This window comes from Passer montanus, unplaced genomic scaffold (genome assembly GCF_014805655.1).
Source record: "Passer montanus isolate IOZ18808 unplaced genomic scaffold, ASM1480565v1 scaffold159, whole genome shotgun sequence".
Taxonomy (NCBI): domain Eukaryota; kingdom Metazoa; phylum Chordata; class Aves; order Passeriformes; family Passeridae; genus Passer; species Passer montanus.
The window spans coordinates 760,488-786,301 of record NW_024363049.1 but is presented as its reverse complement, the minus strand read 5'-3'; the positions used below and the strand labels follow the sequence as shown (position 1 = coordinate 786,301).

The 25,814-nt window shown below is 57.3% G+C and overlaps 1 protein-coding gene across 8 annotated transcripts in view; it reads left to right on the top strand.

Annotated features, from left to right (window-relative positions):
- LOC120499183 (protocadherin gamma-A4-like) overlaps window positions 1-25,814 on the top strand; it is a 48,683-nt gene continuing 22,869 nt past the window's right edge. For 2 of the 8 annotated variants that reach the window (XM_039702710.1, XM_039702709.1), the window contains exon 1: window positions 20,027-22,602. In XM_039702710.1, the coding sequence (XP_039558644.1) occupies window positions 20,131-22,602 (2,472 nt within the window). In that variant the 5' untranslated portion in view covers window positions 20,027-20,130. Of the gene's footprint in view, window positions 1,158-4,420; window positions 4,429-6,172; window positions 7,441-8,809; window positions 13,271-13,857; window positions 14,107-16,289; window positions 17,548-20,026; window positions 22,603-22,629; window positions 25,643-25,814 lie in introns of those variants that run through there. The other 6 variants (XM_039702717.1, XM_039702711.1, XM_039702715.1 and 3 more) reach the window with 6 other exon arrangements.

Here is a 25,814-nt window from a genome sequence, read left to right as displayed (position 1 = left end):
ATGTGCACGGCGGGGAGGCGCTGGGGCCGGCGGCAGCGAGCTCTGCTCGGGTCCGTCCTGCTGGCGGCGTGGCAGGCGGCGTGGGGGCAGCTGCGCTACTCGGTGCCCGAGGAGATGCCCAAGGGCTCGTTCGTGGGCGACGTGGCCAAGGACCTGGGGCTGCAGCTGACGGAGATCCGCGATAATGCCGTCCGTGTTGTCTCCGACAGTAGGATACAGTACTTCGCTTTGCAGGAGAAGACGGGACATTTAGTGACGGCGGAGAGGATCGACAGAGAGCAGCTGTGCCGGCTGGTGGAGAAATGCGTGCTGCGCTGTGAGCTGATAGTGGAGGGACAGATGCAGATTTACCGAATAGAAGTGGAAATCACGGACATTAATGACAACACACCCAGCTTCAAGGAAATTGAGCTGGAAGAAAGAATAAGTGAGATGACAGCGCCGGGGTCGCGGTTTCGCCTGGCCGAGGCTCACGACGCGGACTCGGGCCGTAATTCCCTGCAGAGCTACGAGCTGAGCGGCGACGAGCACTTCTCGCTGGCCGTGCAGGCGGGCCCCGGCGGCGATCAGCGTCCCGAGCTGGTGCTGGCCAAGGCGCTGGACCGGGAGGAGGCGGCGTTTCACGAGCTGGTGCTGAGGGCGATGGACGGCGGCGATCCGGCACGGACGGGCACGGCTCGGATCCGCGTGACCGTGGTGGACGCGAACGACAACGCGCCCGTGTTCAGCCAGGCGGAGTACACGGTGCGAGTGCCCGAGGACGTGCCCGTGGGCTCTACACTTGTTGCTGTAAACGCCACAGACGCTGATGAGGGGCTGAATGGACAGGTGAAATACTCTTTGAAAAAAGTATCCGACGTGGCATCGAACATCTTCCATCTGGACTCTGAGAGTGGAGAGATCACTCTGCTGCGGAGCCTGGACTTTGAGGAAGGCGACTACTATGAGCTGGAGGTGCAGGCACGGGACGGGGGAGGCCTGTCCGACACGGTCAAGATCACAATCACTATAACAGATAAAAACGATAATGCGCCGGAGATTTTGGTGAGGTCCGCAATAAGTGAGATTTCTGAGGATGCCCCTTCGGGGACGACAGTCGCCCTACTGCACGTGCAGGACCGGGACTCGGGATCGAACGGTGCCGTGCGGTGCTCTCTGTAAAGCAAATTCCTTCCTTCTGCGACTTTAAGTAACGGCGTGCTGGTGGCACGGAGCTCTTGTGGTTTTTTCCTTCCCTTAGTCTCTTAGTAGTTCCATGACCCCGTGAAATAACTCCTTTTCGGGTTTTCTTTTTGTATCATGTTTTGCTATCCGGTAATTGCCGCCTCATCTGCTGTAAGAATGGCAAGCTCAGTTGGAGGTTCGTACCGTTCAGCAGTTTTGAAGCTCATTTTAGTTCGTGACACGTTCTGATTTAGCTGTAAGATTTTCTTGAGGAAAGGACGCAGTATTTCGCTCTGCACGGGAAGACGGGACATTTAGTGACAGTGGAGAGGATCGACAGAGAGCAGCTGTGCGAGCGTGTGCAGCAATGCGTACTGCGCTGTGAACTGATAGTGGAGGGACAGATGCAGTTTTACGAAATAGAAGTGGAAATCACGGACATTAATGACAATGCGCCGAGCTTCAGAGAGGCAGACAAAGAATTGAGAGTGAGCGAGACGACAGCCCCGGGGTCGCGGTTTCCCCTGGCCGAGGCTCACGACCCGGACTCGGGCCGGAATTCCCTGCAGAGCTACGAGCTGAGCGGCGACGAGCACTTCTCGCTGGCCGTGCAGGCGGGCCCCGGCGGCGATCAGCGTCCCGAGCTGGTGCTGGCCAAGGCGCTGGACCGGGAGGAGGCGGCGTTTCACGAGCTGGTGCTGAGGGCGATGGACGGCGGCGATCCGGCACGGACGGGCACGGCTCGGATCCGCGTGACCGTGCTGGACGCGAACGACAACGCGCCCGTGTTCAGCCAGGCGGAGTACACGGTGCGAGTGCCCGAGGACGTGCCCGTGGGCTCCGTACTCGTGACTGTCATGGCTACGGACGCCGACGAGGGGCCGAACGGGCACGTGAAATATTCGATTCAGAAAATTACTGATAGAGCCTCGCAGATTTTTCAGCTGGACGGCGACACGGGAGCGATTACCCTGTTACAAAACCTGAACTTCGAAGAAAGCAATTCCTATGAACTAGAAGTGCAGGCACATGATGGGGGTGCTCTCTTTGACAGGACAAAAGTCATCGTCATTGTGACAGACGTGAACGACAATGTGCCAGAGATTTCGATGCGGTCGGCCTTGACAGAGATCCCGGAAGATGCACCATCGGGAACTGTTGTAGCCCTGCTGCACGTGAGGGACGGAGACTCCGGGGCGAACGGCGAGGTTCGCTGCTCGCTGGATGGCTTCTCTCTCCACATTTTCCCCGCGACGCTTCCTCCTGCTGCTTCTGTCTCCTCTTACCCCCCTGGTGTCTCTGGCCTGAGTAGGGAAATATTCAGTGAATTAAGGCATAGCCCCGGTGGGAGATGTTCTTGTGCTTCTTGCTGCGATGTGCTGGACTTAGGAGTCGGATTTCAGTGTTACACTTAATGAGGTTTTTAGATGAATTCCAGCTCTTCTCTGCTGGTGATTCTGTGGTTGGGATCTTATGTTTTGTGAGTGCAGGCTGTTTAATTCCCGTCATCTCGCCAGTATTCGGTCTGCTCTTCTCTTTTATTGCATGGTAAAGAAGTGGAAGTTAGCATTGGTGTCACTATCAACTGTATTCTCGACAGCACATGTGATAGAGGTGGTATGAGAGAACATTTTGTTCCCGTCTAGAAATTTTAAGTTCACGATAGTTTTGGTTTTTTGTATGCAATCTTTTTTAAAATTTTCTTTCTTCCCAACTCCTCCGCATCATTGTTTGCTCGTGGATATAATACTCTCCTGTCTTATATTTTAAAATTATTTATTATAATTTAAAACAGAGTATGAACTACACTGTATTATTGATTTTTAACAGCAGCACTTTTCTCTAGTCTGTGTTTGGTATATTTAATTATCACTCTCTCCATATTCGTTTGCTGTTAATAGTATTTATGGCAAATGTAAGCCACTGTTTGAAATTGAACGTGGACCCATGTTTTGTGTTTTGTTTTGGCTTTGTTACATTTCTGACTTTTGAAAGGGCCTCATTGAGTGTTCCTCATCCAGTAGTTGCAGCAATGTCAACTTCTTGTAGCATTCTGTTTTTTCCAGGAGCCCATTCCCAGGCATTTTTTGAGTTTGCTTGAGGCAATTTCTTTGGTTGAGTAAAAAGTGAGTTTCATGCTCGGGATTGAGTAGAGATGGTGGAAGAGTAGCACAATTGCTTTTAGGTAATATTGTAAATCTAAATTATATATGTTAGCACTGGCTTTTCACCTTGGTGGTCCATCATCACTGTGCTCCTGCAAAGATGGAGTTGAAGAACTGGATGTTCCCAGACAGAAGGTTCAGATTAGAGATCATAAATCTCTTGCTATGCCTTCAAACTACGGGTAGTATCTAGAAATTAGAGTGTATTGTCGAGATTTCTGCTGAGATGTGTTACAGGCGGCACGGCACTGCAAGGAAAGTCGAGATTCGCTTGTGTGAAGGGTTGTTCGTTTGTGCTTTTTACATGGCCTTAACTCTTCTTTTGTGTTGATCTCTCTCGTGTAGCAGCACTCGACCTTTCCATGCCAAGTGTTTAAAATCGATGCAATGTAGGAGGAAGAGTGTTATGTGTATTGTTAATGCATCACTGGTTATAAATGTTGTTTTTGCGTTCTGTGCAGAGTTACTGCACCTGGAATGATTTTGTGAGAATTACCTGATTGTTCATGAGAAGCCTCTTTTGCAAAACCAAAATTGATTTCTGAAGGATTGTTGCTGTTCTATGGGCAATTTTTTGTCTATTTTGCTCTTCTCCATTGTGCCTTTTTCAGAGACATGGTGCTGTAGCCGAGGGTGCAGCGACAGTAGGTTCTAATGTGCCAAAGTTCATTTGCCAATGCTCAGTTCTTGATCACAGCACTACTCACACGTTTTGACTCTTAGACATGCACAGGTATTTTCATTGTGAATTCTTTATTGGTTGAAGGTTTTTCCAAAATTCAGTCATCTGTTTTGTATTTATTGCAGTTGTCGTACAACACCGTGTTCAGTTAATGCTAATTATTTGAAAGCTTGAAAGCAGTGTCTAATTTATGTAATACAACAAAGGGTGAGGAAGGGTGAGATTCTACTTAAAATACTTTCTCAGTATTCTTTTTCTGAAGGCAGAGTGTGGCTGCTTCTTGTTGCAGAGGAAGAGCCTGTTCTCACAGCAATGCTGAGGCGAGTGATCATTTCCTAATAGCTGCTACAGCAGAAGAAGAGACAAAAACTGAGTCTTGTAGTTTCTATCTTTGTTTCTTCTGAGACAGTGGCAAGAGTGGCATAACTGAGAACTGAGTTATCACCAGGACATTGTGAATGAGCACAGTAAGAACTCATGGAGTTATTTATTGAGCAATAGGAGTGTTGGTAGAACTTGCTGTACCTGTAGTTTCCCAAAACCTGGTTTGGGTAGCGCTTGGAATGGTTCAGCTGATCATAACGTGCCCTGCTTTCTACAAGGTCATGGAACAAGAGCTGTTAGCTTTTGGAGAGTTTTGTATTTCGTGATTTCCTTCGGTTGTTGCAGAGATGTGGTGTCAGCACAAACAGGCACCGAGGTGGATCAAGTGTTTCTTTCATAGGCATTGCTCTCAAGAGTGTTTTATCATTTCTGTTTTGAGACCATCCCACTCCGGGAGAGTTCAGTCTTTTGTCATGACAAAGGACATGTCAGGGTGTTTGAGCCGTGGCAAACTGCCTTCTCTAGTTGTGCCCTTCTGAGATTCCTTCTTCTGACTTTTTTTTTTGTTGTTGTCTTTTTATCTCGAAGTCTCTGTCCTGGGAAAGGTAGCTGACATGTCACGTATGCTTCAAGTATTACTAAAGAGGAGTATTAACCCTCATTTTTACAATTCTCAGAGTAAAAAATTCAGCACGCTGCTAACAGAAGTATCCTGGGAGCATGGATAAATTTTTCAGTCGGTCCCCGTTCTTAGATCTACTTAAGCCGTTCACTGAAAAAGTTTTTTGAAGAAAAATGCTTTACCAGCTCATTCTTCCCAGTTCTAGGATAAGAAATTGTGGTAATTTCCATGATTTGTAAATTGGGAACATCAAAGGATAATGCTGTTCTAGAGAATAAGACTTGCCATTTCCCCCCAGTCACAGTTACTGTGAGAGGGACATAAAATAAAAGGAATATAAACAAGAATCTCCAGAAAGAGGATGCTGATTCTGGTACTTCTTTTCTGCAAAGGCTTCTCTTCCCAAGTATTTTGTAGACGTGGACGTGAACGACAACGCGCCGCGCTTTCTTAAGGAAAATATCCACTTCGAAATCATTGAGTCAACACCTCCGGGCGCCCGATTTGCTGTGGGTGTGGCCGAGGACGCGGACGTGGGCAGTAACTCGCTGCAGGGCTATCAGCTGGAAGCCAACGGGTTCTTCGCGGTGGAGGTGAAGGAGAGCCAGGACGGCAGCAAGTTCGCGGAGCTGGTGCTGCGCCGCGCGCTGGATCGAGAGAGCGAGAATAGTCTGCGTCTGCTGCTGACGGCTCTGGACGGCGGAGACCCGCCCCGGACTGGCACCGCCCAGCTCTGGATCAACGTCACCGACGCCAATGACAACCCACCCGTGTTCGCGCAGGATCGGTACCGCGTCAGCCTGCGCGAGGACACGCCTCCGGGATCGACGGTGCTGAACGTGTCTGCCTCGGATGCTGATGCCGGCACGAATGCCCACATCACTTACGGCTTCGGGAAAACGCCGGCCAAGGTTCTGCAGAAGTTCGTGGTGGATGCAGAGAGCGGGACGATCACGCTGCAGGAGGAGCTGGATTTTGAGGACACGCGAGGCTACATGTTGCTGGTGGAGGCGAGGGACGGTGGGGGTTTGGTGGCGCACTGTAAGGTGGAGGTGGAGGTGCAGGACGTGAATGACAACGTGCCCGAAATCACCATTCTGTCACTCTCGAGCCCGGTGCCTGAAGACTCGCCAGCTGGCACCGTGGTGGCCCTGCTGAATGTAAACGATCCGGACTCGGGTGAGAACGGGCAGGTGTGGTGCGAGCTGTCGGGAGAGGCGCCGCTGTCGATCGTGGCGTCGTCGGGCGGCTCGTACAAGGTGGTGACGACGGGCGCGCTGGACCGGGAGCAGGCGTCGGAGCATGGCGTGACGGTGGTGGCCCGGGACCGGGGCAAGCCGGCGCTGTGGAGCAGCAGGGAGCTGGTGCTGGAGGTGTCGGACGTGAACGACAACGCGCCGGTGTTCGAGGAGGCGGCGTACAGCGCGTACGTGGCGGAGAACAACGCGGCGGGCGCGCTGGTGCTGCGCGTGCAGGCGCGGGACGCGGACGCGGGCGCCAACGGGCGCGTGAGCTACTGGCTGGCGGGCGGCAGCGCGGGCGCGGCGGGCGCGGCGCCGCTCGTGTCGGTGGAGGCGCGGAGCGGCGCGCTGTACGCGCAGCGCTCCCTGGACTACGAGCAGTGCCGCGAGTTCACGGTGGCCGTGCGGGCGCAGGACGGCGGCTCGCCGGCGCGCAGCTCCACGGCCACGGTGCGCGTCTTCGTGCTGGACCGCAACGACAACGCGCCCAGGGTGCTGTGGCCGGCGGCGGCGGCGGCGGCGGGAGAGGCGGCGGGAGGGGCGGCGACGCCTTTCGAGGTGGTGCCGCGTTCGGCCGAGGCCGGCTACCTGGTGGCCAAGGTGGTGGCGGTGGACGCGGACGCGGGGCGCAACGCGTGGCTGTCGTACGAGCTGGTGCAGGCGTCGGAGCCGGCGCTGTTCCGCGTGGGGCTGCACAGCGGCGAGGTGCGCACGGCGCGCGCCGTGTCCGAGCGGGACGCGGCCAAGCAGCGTGTGGTGGCCGTGGTGAAGGACCACGGGCAGCCGGCGCTGTCGGCCACGGCCACGCTGCACGTGGTGCTGGCCGAGAGCTTGCAGGAGGCGCTGCCGGAGCTCAGCGACAGAGACGCTGTGTCCCACCTGACGTCTGATCTGAACCTTATTCTTGTTGTGTCGCTCTCAGTCGTGTCCTTAGTATTCGTTTCCACGGTGATTTTTGTTTTTTTCTTTAAATGTCGACAGTCGAGGAGCCCTCCAATATTTATAACTTCTGATAAGGAACTATATTCCACATTGGGCTCAAAAGCACCGTACAACTACTGCAGCAGCACGCTGCCCTTGCCCTATTCCTACGAGGTGTGTTTAGCCTCCGAGTCGGGGCAGAAGGACTTCACGTTCCTGAGACCCGGGGCGGCAGCCTTGTCTGCTGGTGTCCTGTCCGCTGATCCCGGCTCAGGCACTCGTTCTGGGAAGGACCCTCCTAGCCCTGGGAGCTCGGCGCAGGTGAGCTTCTGTCCTGAGGTCCTTCTCTGTGAATTTTTGTGAATCTTGTTTTTCTCTGCTCTGCTGTGGGTGGTCAGTGGGGAACCGGCAGATCTGAACGTGCCTGCGCACTGCTCACTAGCTCAGGGGCGTGCGGATGTGAGTGCGTGGGGGTGTACGTGAGATCTTGGCTCATCCTTTTGACCTGCCAAGTCTTATTCGCAAATTGCTGATTTTCTGCGAGGAGCGATGCAACAGGTGAGCTTCTGTCCTGCGGTCCTTCTCTGTGAATTTTTGTGAATCTTGTTTTCCTCTGCTCTGCTGTGGGTGGTCAGTGGGGAACTGGCAGATCTGCACTGCTCACTAGCTCAGGGGCGTGCGAGTGTAAGTGAGTGGGGCTGTACTTGAGATCTTGGCTCATTCTTTTGACCTGCCAAGTCTTATTCTCAAATTGCTGGTTTTCTGCGAGGAGCGATGCAAATGTTGTCAGTACTTCTGTCTGTCCTGGAGAAGGACAGACAGCTGCCAGTTTTACCGAACTGGAGTGGTGAGGTGGACTCGGGGTGGAGCGTGAGCGTAAAAGTGCCGTGGAGCCTGGAGCTGAGACAACCTTTTCGCCTGGGTCTAGTGACCACTAATTGTCTCAGCCGCATTTGACCCTTTCATGTGATAAGGATGTGTGATCCATCGCGGAGTGTTTACTCAGTGGGGGCTGCTACGCTGGCGTTCTCTCCTTTTCTGGCAAGCTCGGTTCTTAAGCGCAGAACCCCTTTGACAGAAGGTGTTGTGTGCACCCGTAACTCAACTTTTCCCCTCCTTCTGTAGAGTCGGAGCTGATGCTTCAGGGCAGCTCCAAGCCTGGCATCGAGTAGAAGGAGCTTTTTTGTTCCCCGCTGCCACCGGCTTCCCTGGAGTGGAGTCGGGGAAAATGCCGATGTGAGCAGCTCAGGCTGGGAGGTGGCTTGAACCCGTCCCTGGAGGAATTCCTGGTGCAGGGGAAGGAGTCTTCTCCCTTGGCTGTTGTACTTTTTCATTTCTCTCCCTCAAAGCGGCGCTTTCAGGAGCTCTGAAGCGTCGTCTGCAATATTCAGGCTTCCCATCAAGGTGGAGGAGATGTAGTGTCTGCAGATTAATCGGTATACGGTAGATGGAAATGTTCTGTCTTTCATGCCTTTCCTAAAATCTCTTTTCTACTCATCTCTCCGCTGCTTGGCCATCCCACTGCTGCTGGGATTAAACGGAGAAGGTACTCTGGTACGGGTGGTGTGTGCAGTCATACGTAGGGAGGGAAATTACTTGAGAACTGTGGTCCCCACGTTGAGAAATCTCGTGTAGGAAAAACCTAAAATGGGCAGTGATTGGAAAAAGGATTCAGAACTTAGAGTGTTGGGAAAAGGAATCAGAGTTTATTTCAGGGAAATAAGTCGCTGAAGACTATCTCAAGATTTAGATAGAAGAGAGCTGTGGATTTTCTTGGTTTTAGATTATATGTAAAAAAGAAAGAAAATTGGGATTTGGTTTTCTAAGAGAAAATAAGTGCTTTGTGAACGTTAGATGACTCATTTTATTTTATTTGTGTGAAACCCTATCACATGTGAACGCTATGTGAACTTTTATCACGTTCTGTGGACAGGTGATAAGAATGATAAATAGCGCTGATAAACTTTATCTTTTGGCAGCGATTAATCAGGAGAAAAGGAAATAGCTGAGCATGTAGATAGGACAGATTGCGCCGACTCTTTGATAGTGCTGACTGTTCATGCAAGCGCCGAACTACCGCGTCTCTGGGTGGATCCCCTGTGCTCACGGCAGCTTTTAGGATTGTGCGGGGCAGGACAGGCAGAGTCGAGATCCCTCTCGCTCTGGCGAATGTCTCTGTCCAGCGCTGGTGCGGGTGGCTTGCAGCCCCTAGGAGCTCAGCCCCCCCACAATTAGCGGGTTAACAACCCGCCGCAAGTTTCCGAGCCAGTTCTGCAAGGCTTTGGGAGCCTCCGTAAGTGAATGAACGCATGGGCGCCGATTTCCAGTCCGGTTTTTGCCTTCCATGTCAGTGTCGGTTGTGGGATGGCACCTGGGAGCTGTGTCACAGCTGGGTTTCCACAGGGTTCCCGACTCTCCCTTACCAAGCATCCTCGTCCCCTTTTCATTACCCCGTGGCAGCTGAGTGGTTCTGCAGGCTACAGACAACAAATGCCGGAATTTCGGTAATTTTATCCTTATATGTTCGTAAAAATTCGGAAAAGTCGGAAAACCCGACGTAGCACGAGTTGTTGATGACAGCAACAACAGCCCAAAGGCAGGTTTTGGACCAGGCACTGCCGGTGCTGTGACCTGCCAGGCTGTTGGTGCGTGGGAACGGGATCCGTTCTCACTCCGCTGAGCCTGCACCACAGGTCGCAGAGCTTCATTGCCCTGAGTGTGGCTGGGGGAGCAAAGTACCGGCCAGAGCAGGAGAGCATATTAAACCGAGATTTCTGCGGTTTGTCGGGGATAGACGCCTGCTGGGATGGTGGTGGCAGTGGGGATCCCGCAGGAGGGGTGATGCTTCTGAAAATGCAGCGGCGGGAGCCGCCCCGCGGCGAGAGCTTGTGTTGCGGCCGGAGGAGCTGCTCATAACACGGCAGCACGAAATCAGTGTCGCTTTGCCGGCCACGCTGCTTTGGTGGCGTACTGAGCAGCGACGTGCAGACGCCTTGAAAGGGGCTTCCTCCCCGTAAAGGGGCTGGCCAAGCTTTTGGGTGGGAGGATCGGCATCCTGAAGGTCCTGAGAAACACTGGGAGCTGGCGCATCGTGCCGGTCCCGGCTCTCCCTGGCACCCTGCGTATCCCGCAGGACCCTCCCCACTCATCCTCCCGCCCTCTCCACCTCCCTTTCTTACTCCCGCTGCCTCATTCCAGCGAGGTGTTCCCGGGACTCACACACCCCAAACACCCCACGTCTCCGTATCTCCCCTTTTGGCGTCACTCTGCCGACTTTTCCCGCACACGCAGTCCCTGTGCCGGATCTACCCTGCCTCTGCCGGCGCTGCCCCCGCCCGGCTGTTTCTGCAGCGGGGTTTCTCGCAGGGCTGTGCTCTCCCTGCGGGCCCTGCCCGCTCGAGCCCCGCTGTCCCCGGGCCGGGGTGGGCGCGCTCGCTGCGGCTCGGGCGCTCTGTGCAGTTATTGGCCGGGACTCTGAGCGCCGCTGTCGGCCAATGATGGAGCGGGGGGGAACTGGCGGCCCGGCCCCGCTCGGAGCCGGGATGAGGCGCAGACGGTCTCAGAGAGACTCTGCGAGTGAGTCACGGCCGAGCCCGCCGAGCAATGCCCGGCTCCCCGCCGCCGCTTCCCGGGGCCGCTGGGCAGCGGCATGACGGGGCGAGCTGAGAGTTTCTAGCCGGGGCGGGGGGCGAGGCGGAGAGCGCGGCCGTCCTGTGCGATGAACGGCGTTGCTGTGAGGAGCCGCGGGGTGACGACGGGGCAGGTACTGAGCCTCTTGCTTTTGTTCGGCGTTTCCGACTGGGTTTCCGCCGCCATTCGCTATGCGATCCCCGAGGAGGCGCGGAGGGGCTCCGCGGTGGGGAACGTGGTAGCCGACCTGGCGCTGGACCTCGGGCGGCTGCCGGGGCGCCGGTTGCGGGTGGTGTCCGGCGGCAACAAGAAGTACTTCGGGGTGGATCTGACGAGCGGGGCGCTGCTGGTGAACGAGAGGATAGACCGGGAGGAGCTTTGCGGCGCGCTCTCTCCCTGCTCCCTCGGCTTTGAGATCGTGGTGGAAAACCCGCTCGAGCTGTACAGCGGCACCGTAGAGATCCAGGACATCAATGACAACGACCCGGTTTTTCCCAGCAGCCAGGCGCGGCTGGAAATCAGTGAGTCCGTGGCTGCCGGAGCGCGCTTCCCGCTAGAGAGCGCGCAAGATCCCGATGTGGGAATTAACTCTTTGCAGACCTACCAGCTCAGCGCCAACCCGAACTTTGCGCTCGATGTGCAGACGAGGGTGGATGGCAGCAAGTACGCGGAACTGGTGTTAGAGAAGGAGCTGGACAGGGAGGAGCAAAGGGAGCTGAATTTGGTCTTGACTGCGCTGGATGGAGGCAGCCCGCCACGGTCGGCCCAGGTGCAGATCCACATTGACGTTGTAGATGCCAACGATAATGCCCCGGTCTTCAACCAGTCCACCTATAAGGCGAGTGTGAGGGAGAACACGCCCAGCGGTACCCTGGTCGCCAGGATCAGTGCATACGACCTGGATGATGGGCCCAATGGAGACATCATCTACACCTTCAGCAGCCACACCCCTGCCAAGGTACGAGAACTTTTTGCTCTGGACTCAGCCACAGGGGAGTTGAGGGTCAAGGGACAGCTGGACTATGAGGAAACAAAGTTGTATGAGATTTACTTACAGGCTAAAGACAAGGGAGCCGTTCCTGGTGTGGCTCATTGCAAAGTGCTGGTGGAAGTCGTGGACGTGAATGACAATGCTCCAGAGGTGACAGTGACTTCTGTGTACAGCCCTGTGCCTGAAGATGCAGCCCCAGGGACGGTCGTAGCTCTGCTGAGTGTAACAGACTTGGACTCCCATGACAATGGCCTGGTGAACTGTTTTATTTCCCCTGGGATCCCGTTCATGCTCAGCTCCTCCCTCAAAAATTACTACACATTGAAAACAGAAGGAGCTCTGGACCGGGAAAAGGCAGCAGAGTACAACATCACTGTCACAGCCAAGGACTCGGGCTCACCACCCTTGTCTGCAGTAAAACACATCCTGGTGCAGGTGTCAGATGTCAATGACAACGCTCCCAGGTCGTCCCAGGACTCCTATGATGTCTATGTTCTGGAGAACAACATGCCTGGCATCCCCATCCTTAACGTGAGTGCCACGGATCCGGACCTCGGGCGCAATGCCCACCTCTCCTATACCCTTTTGCAGGGTGACACCACTTTTGGCCACCTCTTCTCCATCAACCGGGAGAATGGCACCCTCTACCTGCTCACCTCCCTGGACCACGAGGACCAGGTGGAGTTCAACATGATGGTGCAGATCCAGGACGGCGGCTTTCCACCCCTGGCCACTAATGTCTCGGTCAGTGTGTTTGTCACTGACCTCAATGACAATGCCCCAATGGTGCTGTACCCTCAGCCCAACACCACCGCCACCTACACCGATGTGGTGGCACCAGGCACTCCCGCTGGCCACATGGTCACCAAGGTGGTGGCGGTGGATGCGGATGCAGGGTACAATGCCTGGATCTCCTACACCCTGTTGCAGGCCACTGACCCCAGCCTCTTCTCGGTTGGGCTGCACAACGGGGAGATCTTCACGGCCCGCCAGCTCCGCGAGGATGACGCTCCCGAGCACACCTTAGTCATCCTGCTGAAAGACCATGGGGAGCCTGTGCTGTCCACCAGTGCCACCATCTCCATCTCTGTGGCTGAGATGGTCAAGGAGGTGCTCACTGACCTCACTGATGTGGCACCTGCCAATGATCCCAGGAGACATGTGACTTTCTATCTCATCCTGGCTGTGATTTTGGTGTCGGCAGCCTTCTTCATTACCATGTTGTCCGTGGGCATCTTCAAGTGCTACAAGTGGAGGCAGTCGAGGGAGCTGTACAACAGCTCCAGGAGTACCACGTACAGGACACCAGGGCCCTTCCACCACATTGATGCCGTGAGGGGTGGCTTCACACCACCCAGCTTCTACCACCAGGTCTATCTCACCACAGACTCTCGCCAGAGTGATCTCCTGTGTAAAAAGCCCTTCACTTCCAGCCCCCTGGGGAGCCGCCAGGGCACCATAAGGAATGGTGAGCCAGGGCTGTACCACCAGATTGTGGGCACTGCCAGCCGGCTGCCCACACCTGCCGAGGTAATGTAGCTCCCTCCTTGGCGTGTCCCAGCGCTGGGCAGAGCCATGGTTCGTTTGTGCTGTGCGCGTGTGGTTGCGTGTTGGGCTTGGGAGGGACATCCAGTCGTGCCACGCCCCTAAAGAGTTCAGCTACAGCTGAACAGGTGTTCTTTGGAGTCAAATGAGCCATCCTGAGGGCTGATGACTTTTGCAGGATGAGCAGGATCAAGTGAGTCAGTTTGCTCATGTTGGCAATCATACGTCTTTTTGACGCAGTTTTGGGTACGCCTTGCATGACTAACCGGTGGAGGCTGAGGTCAGCTTGAAACCACTTGTTAATCCTTGGCACGAAGTTTGTTGTTAATGGTATTTCCTTCCCTCTGCAAAAGGAGAGCCAAGGGGAGCACTTGCACTGCAGGGGAACGTAATCTCTGTGCGTCGTGACTTGGTGGGGCTGGAGAGCTGGGGAGCAGATAGGGCTGGGAGCTGGGGATCGGCGTGTCGTGCAAAAGGAGAGCCAAGGGGAGCACTTGTACTGCGGGGGAACGTAATCTCTGTGCGTCGTGACTTGGTGGGGCTGGGAGCTGGGGAGCAGATGGGGTTGGGAGCTGGGGATCGGCGTGTCACCTCTCACAGTGCAGCATGCAAAGCTGAAGGATGAGGATGGTTCCTCTGACAGACTGTGGTCACAGAGCAGTCCTTCCCATCAGTGCCGTTCCTCATGTTTGTCTCGTGAATGGTTCCGGTTTTATTTCCATGGAAGTTCTGTGCTGATGTTCACTTTGGGGCAGGGGGTGGGATTGCAGACTGCCTCCGTTGCTTGCAGGGTTCTGCTGAGCTGGACTTTGAGCAGGGTGGTGAGTCCTCCACTCAGATGTTGTTCAAAAACCCTATTAGAAGCTCTGCATGATTCGTAATATGCTGTCTCTGGGTGATGCCTGATGTCCTGACTGCAGGCTGGAAGGCGTTTGTGCATGGCAGCAGCTTCTGTGCTTCTCCCCCGATGAGAATTGTGCTGCTTAATTTGAAAGCTTTCAATTACAGGAACACTTAAATCTTCAGAGGTGAGGCCAGGTATTGGATCCAGTGGAGGGGGAGTGTGGATCTGGTGGATTTCCAAGGTCGTTGGTGCTAGCAATTTGTCCTTCCTGGGATGCAGTGGGCAGGAGTGACTGGTTCCTCAGAGCAGAAGGAAGTGAGGTGCAGCGGAAGCTGTTCATGGGTGTGAGGCTGCGTGTGCTGCCTGCTCAGTGTGGCCAAATCACAGATGGAGGCAGAAACCTTTCAGAATTATTTTATGCCTTTTTATTTTTTCCCCTGCTTGCGTCACTGCTCAGACTCAGCACTTCTGATTTGTGGCAGGTGAGAATGGCTGCAGCAGCTGCAGGAGCAAGTGCTCCTCTGCATTGTGTGGGCTGTGCTGTGGCTGGGGACAGGGATGTCCCCTCCACCTAAATGTCCTGACAAGATGCCTTTGGGGGTGAGGACAATAAATGATTTGAGAGTGGGGGTGGAAGGAGGGCAGCAAGCCTGAGCCCCAGCCATGACTCCCTCCTGCCCCCCAGTACTGCACTGGACAGGCACTGGCAATGAGAAATCAGCTGGGCTGGCTCTGGGCCCTGAATTTGCAGTCTTTGTGGTGACAATGGACTGTGTCAAGCCTGCAAATGCTTTACACCTCCTTGCTCTGCAGGACACAGCCAGCCTCCAAAAGGGATGCAGGGGGAAGGGTGCTGGGCCAGTCCCTAGCAGGTGGTGTGTCCTGCCATGAGGGATCCTGCCCTGCAGGGTCTCCAATGATCCCTGGGCTGTCTGCCTTGGTGCCTTTCCACAGAGTGAGCTCTGACCCTGTGGAATAAGGAACATCTTCTCCATCCTAGACATCCCATACCCTTCCTGCCTTGTCCCATGTCCCCATCCCAAGCTTTAACAGGCCCAAACAGCAGCAGGATCCCTGTGTAAAGCCCTTGTTCCAGGTCCTTGGTGCCCGAGCCATCTCAGAGCACTGAGTGGTTTCTCCCAGGCTTTGGGGGCTTTGCAGGGGCTTCTGCTGAGGCACTGCAGCAGCACCAAACCCCTTCCCAGGGGTGCAGCACCCTGTACTGCCAGTGGAATGCCCTGTCACCCAGCTGTACTGTCTGGGGCTCAGCCTGGGATGGGGACAGGGCACATTCCAGAGCCAAGGTTACTGTGACGGCTTCCTGCTGGTGGCACCGTCAGGAGCCGTGGGGGAATGAGTATGTGCCAGAAGGAATTTTTTTCTCTGTGTGCTGGCGAATCCCTTGTCCGGTGTTTTTCTGCATTGTCTCTTTAAGGACGCCTCCCCCCTCCTCTGGAGCCGGCGGTAGGAGGGACCGGGCAGTGTTCTCACCATTCACAGGGTTCCTCCCGGTGTCTCTCCCTGACTGGCAGCAGGGCGGTCCCGCCTCACGGCTCCTAGAATAGGCAGGGAGGTGCTGCAGACGGGAGGGAGGACGCTGGACTGCAGCACCTTCACCGTCCCTGCTCGCGGCAGAGGGATGCTGTCCCCATCGCCGTCCCCCGTGCCGGGCCCTGAGCCTCTCCCACCTATTCCCCAGGTCCCTCTGGTGCCCGGGTGGTGGGGACAGGCAGGATCCCAGGCAGGCTCTGATCCCTGTCTGCCGCACCGCTGCAGACCCCAGCCCCAGGGTCTGTGTGCACCCCAGGGACGGGCAGGGTGGCCTTCAGTGCACCAAGGACAGAAGGCACACAGGGACTTCTTGCACAAGCATGGAGTGACAGGACAAGGGGGAATGGTTTTAAACTGACAGAAGGTTTAGATTAGATAACAGGTATAAAAATTCCTCGCTGTGAGGGTGGTGAGGCACTGGTACAGGCTGCCTAGAGAAGCTGTGGCTGCCGCATCCCTGGAGGTGTTCAAGGCTGGGCTGGATTGAACTCTGAGCAATCTGGTCTAGTGCAAGGTGTCCCTGCCCATGGCAGGAGGTCAGAATGACCAAGGCTGGGCTGGATTGAACTCTGAGCAATCTGGTCTAGTGCAAGGTGTCCCTGCCCACGGCAGGAGGTCAGAATGAGATTATTTATAAGGTCCCTTCCAACCTGGGCTATTCTGTGACTCTGACTGCACAAGGCTTCTGCAGGGATGTGAACTGAGCTGAAAGTCTGCAGCTTGCCAGTATTATCTGTGACAGAGAGAGCAGGAAATTACTGTGCTCTCCCCTGGGGAGGCTAAGACCCCTGCTTCTGCCCTCGGGAGACTGCAAAGCTGTACCTGCCACAGAGTATTCAGTGTGTGTGTCTGCCAGGTGGGAGGCTTGGGCTTCCTTCCCAGTCTGAGATCCTGACCTGGTGTTGTGATCCTGTGGTGATCTAGTGGCTTTATTGTCTGGCCCTGTGTGTTTGCACTGATTTGGGTACTCTGAAGGCTAACCCCTTCCTTGCCCCAGGGTGAGGAAGTAGCTTCCAGTCAGGTGTGCATTGGGAGCAATTGTATTTTGGCTTTGAATGGCTCACCTGCCTTTGCTTTTGCACCTTGAGCCAGTCACTGCCACGGTGGGCTGGCAGGGGTGGGTGTCCCCATCCCAGTGCAAGGTCTGCTGGCCAGTGGTGGTACCGGTGGCAGTGATGCCTCACTCAGAGAGGCAATCATGGGGTGCAGGCAGCAGCCAAAGCAGTAGCTGAGGGGGAGAAGAGGGGTGAGAGAAGAGCCCCTGGCACCTCAGGGCTCTAACAAGCACCTTTTCATCGGGCATGAAAAGTCCTTTGGCCTGCGTTCATGACAGCTGCCCTTTGTCTGTGGGCATGATGTGAAGCCACCATTGTGGAGGGGGAGCACACAGGGAGGGCTTGTACCTTGCTTCCAGGCTGCCAGGACGTGCAGTTTCCCTGTGAACGCAAAGCGAGCTGTCGGAGCAAGTGAGTCAGGCTGGCAGAGGGGAGGCCGGGGGTGGCAGCCCCGCTGTTGCCGGCTCAGGCCCCTGCTTCCCGCACCTCCGGAGCCACTGCTGGCCGAGAGGGGATGGAGCTCTCGGCCAATTGGGCGCTGATCTGAAGCGAGGGGGGGAAATCTGCTTCTCCCCCACCCCCCCCTCCCACCTCCGCGCTGGGGCTGTGATTCAGTTCCCCTCCCCCAGCCCACCCCCTCTGCTTGGAGGCTGACAGTTGGAGCCGCAGCCTGCCGGAGCCCCGGAGCTGTTTTCTAAGCCGTGCAAGAGAGACTCAGGGATTTATTCGCAGTTCCTCAGTGCCTGCTGTGTCCCGGGCCGGATGCGCACGGACATGGAGAGTGCCAGCCTCCAGCGACCCGCCTGGAAATGGCAAGTACTGAGTTTGTTTTTGCTCTGCGGCTGGGGCTGGGTCTCCGGGCAGATCCACTACTCGGTAGTTGAGGAGTCAGAGTTGGGAACCGTGGTGGGGAACGTGGCCCGGGACCTGGGCTTGAAGGTGGAGGAGCTGCCAGGTCGCAGGCTGCGCCTGGGCTCAGAGGAGAGCTTGCGCTACTTCGCCGTGCGCCTGGACAGCGGCGCGCTGGTGGTGAGCCAGCGGCTGGACCGCGAGCGTCTGTGCGGAGCAGCTGCCAGCTGCGTGCTGTCGGTGCAGGTGGTGACAGAGAACCCCCTGCAGCTCTTCCGCCTGGAAGTGGAGATCCTGGATCTGAATGACAACTCCCCGAGCTTCCCCACCGCTCACCGCACCCTGCGCATCGCCGAGTCTGCCACGGTGGCTGCGCGCTTCCCCCTGGAGAGCGCGCAGGACCCCGACGTGGGCACCAATGCTGTGAGCTCCTACCGGCTGAGCCCCAACTCCCACTTCTCCCTGGATGTCAAGCAGCAGCCGGATGGCAAACTCTTCCCGGAGCTAGTGCTGGAGCGTGCCCTGGACCGGGAAGAGCAGCCGGAGGTGCAGCTGGTGCTGACGGCCGTGGACGGGGGAAGCCCAGCACGCTCGGGCACGGCACAGATAACGGTCCAGGTCCTGGATGTCAATGACAATGCACCCATCTTTGACCGCACCACATACAGGGTGAAAGTCCCGGAGAACACACCTGTGGGGGCTGTGCTCCTGCGGGTCAATGCGTCTGACCCCGATGAGGGTCCCAATGGGGAGACACAGTACTCCTTCGGGGTTCACACCTCCGACTCCGTGCGGAGGCTCTTCGCCCTGGATCCCCGCTCCGGCGAGGTCCGGGTGAGCGGGGCCCTGGACTTTGAGGAATCACGTTTCTATGAGATCTATGTGCGAGCCCACGACGGAGGGGTCCCGGAGATGGAGGGCAATTGTGTGCTGCAGGTACAAGTGGAGGATGCCAATGACAATCCCCCGGAAGTGCTGCTCACCTCCCTGTTGAATCCGGTGCCAGAAGACACCCCACCGGAGACTGTTGTGGGGCTCTTCAATGTGCGGGACCGAGACTCGGGGGCCAATGGGGATGTGAGTTTGGAGATCTCCCCCGATGTGCCTTTTGCCATCAGGTCCCTTCAGAACCACTTCTCCCTGGTCACCCAGAAGAGCCTGGACCGAGAGTCTACCTCACAGTACGCAGTGGAGCTGATTGCTCAGGATGGTGGTTCTCCTGCCCTCACCACCACACTCACGCTGCTCCTCAATATATCTGATGTGAATGACAACCCCCCACGCTTCTCACAGCCCTCCTACGATGCCTTTCTCCAGGAGAACAACCCGCCTGGCTCCCTGCTGTGCACCGTCTCTGCCACAGATCCTGACGATGGGGTTAATTCCCGGCTTGTTTACTCCATAGAGAGTGGCCAAGTGCAGGATGCCCCCATCTCTTCCTTTGTCCACATCAACCCTGACAATGGAAACCTCTATGCTCAGCGCACCTTTGACTTCGAGCTGCTGCAAGTTCTGCCAGTGTCTGTGGTCGTGAGGGACTCGGGGTCCCCCCCTCTCTATGCCAATGTTACCGTCTACATCTTTGTGCTGGACCAGAATGACCACCCCCCCACCATCCTGCACCCTGCCAGTGACAGCGATGTGCCGGCACCCCAGAGGGTCCCACTGTCTGCCCCGCCGGGCTACCTGGTGGCCAAGGTGACAGCAGTGGATGCAGATGCTGGGCACAATGCCTGGCTCTCGTACCGACTGTTGCCGCAGTCCACCGACCCCTCCTTGTTCCATGTGTCGCTGTACACCGGGGAGGTGCGGACGGCGCGGGCCTTCCAGGACAGCGACATGGCGGTGCAGCAGCTCGTTGTCCTGGTGACAGACAACGGTGACCCTCCGCTCTCCACCACTGCCACCATCACTGTGGCCCTGGAGGAAGCAGTCCTGGAAGAGAGCTTCAAGCCTCAGGATTTCCTGGCTGGGGCCAAGGAGAAGCCGGACCTGACCTTCTACCTGATCATCGCTCTGGCAGCAATCAGCACAGTGGCACTGGCCACCGTCACCCTCCTAGCTGCCCGGTGCCTCCGGCGCAGGGGCCGTGCCGCCGTCTCACCCTACTGCTGCTGCTGGCTCAGCGAGTCGCCCTCCCGGGACTTCTGCAAGCACCCCAGCCCCAAGCTCCAGCTCAGCTCCGACGGCACCCTTAAGTACATGGAGGTCACGCTGCGACCCACCGACTCCCCGTCCCAGTGCTACAGCACCTGCTTCTCCCCCGGCTCCGAGCGGAGCGACTTCACCTTCCTGCGGCCCTGCCCAACCCCCGCCACGCTGCCGAGGGAGAGCGGGGCTTTCCTGCCCGCCGCCGGCACGCTGCGGGACCGCGGCCAGGTGAGCGGCGCTGCCGGGGCGGGTCCGGCGCTGCCGGGCGCTCCGACGGCGCGGTCCGAAGGAGCGCGGCGATTGGAGCGGCGCCGCCGCGCCCGCAGCCAATGGCGGGGCGGCTGCGCGGCCGCGCTCCCCCCGCCCCGTCGAGCCGCGTCCGCCCCAAACAATGAATGGGAGCGGCGAGCGCTGAGCGCGGCCCCCGGCGCCGAGGGCATCGCTCCCCGGCCGGCCACCCGGCAAGGATGCCGAGGGCAGGGCAGGCGCGCCGGTCCCTGGGGCTGCCGCGTGTCTTCTCCTTCTGTTTGTTCTTGCACAGCTCATCTGCTCAGATCCGATACAGCATCCCGGAGGAGCTCACACGGGGTGCCTTTGTGGGCAATATCGCCAAGGACCTGGGCACAGATGTGGCTAAACTGGCGGCAGCTAATCTGCAGGTACTGTCGGATTCGGATTCCCAGTACTTCTCTGTCAATGTGAATACCGGTGTTATTATGGTCAGCGAGAGGATAGACCGGGAGCAGCTCTGCGGGCAGAACCCACGCTGCTTCCTCCACTTGAAACTTGCCATCGAGAACCCGGTGGAGTTTTACCGTATTGAGGTGGAGATCCTGGACATCAATGACAACCCCCCGGAGTTCCCCAGCGATGAGGTTTCCTTGCGCATCTACGAGCTGGCGTCTCTGGGTGCCCGCTTCCCCATCCAGCCCGCCCAGGACCCTGACGTGGGCACCAACACCTTGCAGACCTATCACCTGAGTGCCAATGACAACTTCAACCTCAACGTGAAGGCCCGCACTGATGGTGGGAAGTTCCCTGAGCTGGTGCTGGAGCGGGCCCTGGACCGGGAATTCAGAGCTTTCCACTACCTGGTCCTGACTGCTGAAGATGGGGGCTCTCCCCCACAGTCCAGCAAGATACGCATCACTATTCAGGTCCTGGATGCCAACGACAACCACCCGGTCTTTGACAGACCATCATACGGAGCGCGCTTGGTGGAGAACTCGCCGCTGGGCACCCTTGTGGTGAAGTTAAATGCCACGGATGTGGACGAAGGGCCCAATGGAGACATCCGCTACTCCCTCAGTAGCCACAACTCAGCTGCCTTACGCCAGATCTTTGCCATCGATGAGCAAACTGGGGAGATTCGTGTCCAGGGCAACCTGGACTTCGAGGAGGCGACAGTGTATGAGATCGAAGTAGAGGCCAAGGACATGGGGTCACCCACGATGGAGGAGCACTGCAGCGTGGTGGTGGAAATCACGGATGTCAACGACAACGCCCCTGAGGTCATTCTTACCTCCTTCTCAAGCACACTGAGCGAGGATGCACTGCCAGGCACAGTGGTGGCCGTGATACACGTCAGAGACAGGGACTCTGGCGAGCAGGGCAAGGTCCTGTGTCACGTGTCTCCAGATCTTCCCTTCCAGCTGCGTAAGGACTACGAGCACCAGTACTCACTGCTCACCAGCACCCGCCTGGACAGGGAGCATGTTGCCTACTACAACGTCACCGTCTCTGCCTCGGACCTGGGCAATCCCCCCCTCTCCCGCCACACCATCTTGCCGATCACCCTGATAGATGTCAATGACAACGCTCCCCAGTTTGAGCAAGCATCCTATGAAGTGCTGGTGGCAGAAAACAATCCAGTGGGCAGTGTGCTGGTTACGGTGTCTGCTGCTGACCCTGACTCGGAGCAGAATTCCCGCCTGTCCTACTCCATTCTGCGAGCTGGTGGGACAGATCCAGGCCTGGATCCTACTCGCTACCTCTCGATACATCCCACGAATGGGCAGGTCACCGCCAAATTCCCTTTTGACTATGAGCAAACCACCTATCTCCAGTTCCACGTGGAGGTCTCTGATGGTGGCTCCCCGGCCCTGAGGAACAGAACACTGGTTCATGTTTTTGTAATGGACCAGAACGACAACGCCCCACGGGTGCATTTCCCCAGGGCTGGGGAGGACTCTGCTACTCAGTTACGAATTTCCCCCTCCATCGTCCCTCCTGCCCTCATCACCAAGGTGGTGGCAATAGATGCGGACTCGGGGCGCAATGCCTGGCTATCCTACCACCTCGTGGAAGCCACAGACCTGGGGCTTTTCAGCGTGGCCCTGCGTTCCGGGGAGGTCCGGATCATGCGGGCTCTGCAGGAGACGGACGCCTCCGAGCACGAGCTGCTGGTGGTGGTCCGGGATGCCGGGGAGCCCCCGCTCTCCACAGCTGTCACACTGGTGGTGCTGGTGGAGGAGAAGGGTCCAGAGGCCCTGCAGGGCTCCGAGGCTCAGGCCGCTGATGGTGGGGGCTTGCCCACTATTACGCTTTATCTGATTGTGTCCCTGGTGCTCATCTCCACCGTCTCGCTGGTGGCACTGGCAGCGCTGGGCATTCGGTGCCTCCGGCGGGGCTCTGCACCTGCCAACCAGGGCTGCTGCGTGGAGAGCGTGAACACGCTTCAGCCTCCTCCCAGCCACATCTTTGGGCACTTGCACTATGAGCCTAAGAAAGGGGACACTGTGATGGGCGTGCAGGTGACAGCAACGGCACCCCCCGCCCCTCGTTACCGCTCCTGCTTTTCGCCGGTCTCGGATATCAGCGAGTTCATGTTTGTGAAACCCTCCGCGGATCCCACCCTGTGCGGCGAGGTGAGCTCGGGGGTGTGGTCTGCAGCCTGAACACAGCCCCGGTGTTCGCGGGGCTCGGCACCGAACCGCCCGGCTTTGGGGGGGCGGGGGGTGTCCGCCGGTGCCCGGTGCCAGCAGCCGGGCGGGGCGGAGCGGGTTCCCCGCTGCCGGGAGTCCCCGGCGCCCTCCCGGCGCTGCGGGGGCGGAGTGGCGGCAGCGGGGGAAGGGGAGGGCTACGCCGTGCGTATTTTGGGGAAGGCGGTGAGATGGAGAAGGGGAGGAGGAGGGAGAGAAAAAGGAGGAGGCGGAGGAGGAGGGGGCTGTGGAGAGACGTAAAACTGTCACTCGGTCCATCCCCTCCGCTCGCCGACTTTGTGTGTCTTTGCGTATCGAGAAGCGGTTCAGCCGGCCGGGCTGCGCTCGCCCCCTCCCCCGCCTCCTCCATCCCTCCCCGTCCGGCTCCGGCGGCTCCGGCGGCGGCTTCCTCCCTGCACAACCCGCTCGGACCCCCCCGGGGCGCAGGGGTTCCGGCTGCCGGGGCCGGCTGCGGGGGCGGGGAGGAGGAGGAGGCTGCGCGGAGCCGCCGCCGCTCCTCTCCGCGCTGCTCCGTCCGCACACCCGGCACGGGATGCTCGCGGGACAGAGTTTGCCATGGCAGCTCCCGCTGCTGCTCGCAGTCCTCTCCTGCCTGCCGGCTCCCAGCTGCGCCCAGCTCCACTACTCCGTGCCCGAGGATCGCGAGCCGGGCTTCTCTGTGGGCGACCTGGCCAAGGACTTAGGGGTGGAGGTGCGGAGCCTGGCCGCCCGCAACCTGCGCCTGGTGAGCGAGGGTGGGCAGCGGCACTTCCAGGTGGACCTGGCGGCAGGTGTGCTGCTCCTGGACAGCAGGCTGGACCGGGAGGCACTGTGCGGGCAGAGCCCCACGTGCTCTCTGCACCTCCAGCTCGTCATGGAGAATCCCCTCCAGCTCCACCGTGTTGAGGTGGACGTCCTCGACGTGAACGACAACGCGCCCCAGTTCCCCAAGCCAGAGGTGGTGTTGGAGATCACTGAGGTAGCCAACCCTGGGACTCGGCTCCCCTTGGAAGTAGCAGAAGACCCAGACATGGGCTCCAACTCCATCTCCACCTACGAGCTCAGCCCCAGCAAGCATTTTGCCCTGAGCATCAACGTGAGAGGAGATGGTGTTAAAATGCCCGAGATCGTACTTGAAAAAGCACTGGATAGAGAGAAAGTGCCTGTTCATCATCTAACACTGACAGCCCTGGATGGAGGGAATCCCGTGAAATCTGGCACTGCCAGGGTTACCATCCATGTCTTGGATGCAAATGACAACCCTCCTGTCTGTGACCCACCCATATCCAAGGTGCTTCTGGAGGAGAATGTACCAGTGGGCACTCTGGTCACCAAGCTGAATGTCACCGACCTGGATGAAGGTCCCAACGGGGATGTGGAATATTCTTTCAAAACCAGCAATAATGCACCTGGTAAATTCACCAAACTGTTCTCCTTAGATGCCCGGACAGGGGAGATCAGAACCAAAGCCCCTCTGGATTATGAGGAATCCAGTGCTTACGAGATTGCTGTTCGAGCCAGGGACAAGGGATCCCCAGCCATGGAAGGCCACTGTCACCTGCGAGTGGAATTAATTGATATCAACGATAACAGCCCGGAGATCGTGCTGACCTCCGTCTCCAGCCCGGTGCAGGAGGATGCAGCCCCAGGCACGGTGATTGCCCTCATTGGTGTGAAGGACAGCGATTCGGGTGACAACGGGCAGGTCCGTCTGCAGATAGCAAAAGAGCTCCCTTTTAAACTAGTGTCATCTTTTAAAGAGCATTTCTCGCTGGTCACCAGTGGTCCCCTTGATCGGGAGAAGGCCAGTGGATACAACATCACAGTGAGGGCTGTGGATTCAGGGTCCCCCCAGAGGGCCACACAAAAAACCTTTTATCTCCGCATTGCTGACGTGAATGATAACGCACCGAATTTCTCCAGCCCTTTTGATACAGCTCATGTTCAGGAAAACTCCCTCCCTGGAACTTCTGTCTTTTCAGTGTCAGCATCAGATCCTGATGAGGGTAGCAATGCCAAGCTGTCTTACTCCATCCTGGACAATGGGATGCAGGATGCTCCTATCTCAACCTACTTCCGAATCGATCAGGACAATGGCACCATCTACACCGTGCGAGCTCTGGATTACGAGCAGGACAAGGTGTTCCAGGTGCCTGTGGAGGTGAAGGATGCTGGGTCTCCTGCTCTGAGCAGCACTGCTGTGGTCCATGTGTTTGTCCTGGACGAGAATGACAATGCTCCCAGCATTGTCTACCCGTCTGTCCCCAAGGGCTCTGCCTTCCACCAAGCCATCCCGGCCTTGGCAGAGCCCGGCTATCTGGTAACTAAAATTGTAGCAGTTGATGCTGACAGTGGCCATAATGCCTGGCTGTCCTACCAGCTGCAGGAGTCTGCTGAGGCTTTGCCTTTCCAAGTGGAACGCCGCTCTGGAGAGATAAGGGTTGCACAGGCTCTCAGGGAGTCAGAAGATTCCCACAGGCTGGTGGTCGAAGTGAGGGACAATGGCACGCCGTCCCTCTCGGCCTCCGTGGTAATAGTCATTTCTCCGGAGGAAAACAGTGTGCAGGACTTCTCCAAGTCCTTGGACCTCCCCCAGCCTTCTTCCGAGGATACCAACCTAACTCTTTACCTCATCATCTCCTTGGTGTCCATCTCCCTCGTGTCCTGCGTGATGTTCGGGCTGGCGGCTGCCCGGTGTCTCAAAGCTGGCAGTGCCAGCTGGACCTTTGCAGGCTGCTGCCGCGGGGCTGGCCGCAAGCCCGCCTCCCATTTCCGAGGGCAGATGAAGCCAGATGGCTTCATCAAGTACCTGGACGTGGGAGGAGCGGGCTTGACCTCGCAGGCACAGAATTACACCTCTTGTTTCTCGCCCATGTCTGAGCAGAGCGATTTCCTCTTTGTAAAGCCCTTCAGCCATTCTAGCACTGCGGAGACCGTGGCTGCCTATGAGCAGGTGACCAGCACCTTAGCGAGTCCCTGCGATGGGGTAAGAGATGGCTGTTTCTTACTGTCCTCTCTGCTGAGTGCAACAGTTTGGCATATCCAGGCCACTTGGCTGTTCTCTGTCCGTCCTTCCTCCTGAGACAGTGGCCTTAGGGAACATGTGTCACTGTCATCTCCTGGGAGGTGGCAGGTGAAAGTTTTGGCTTGGCTTGGTG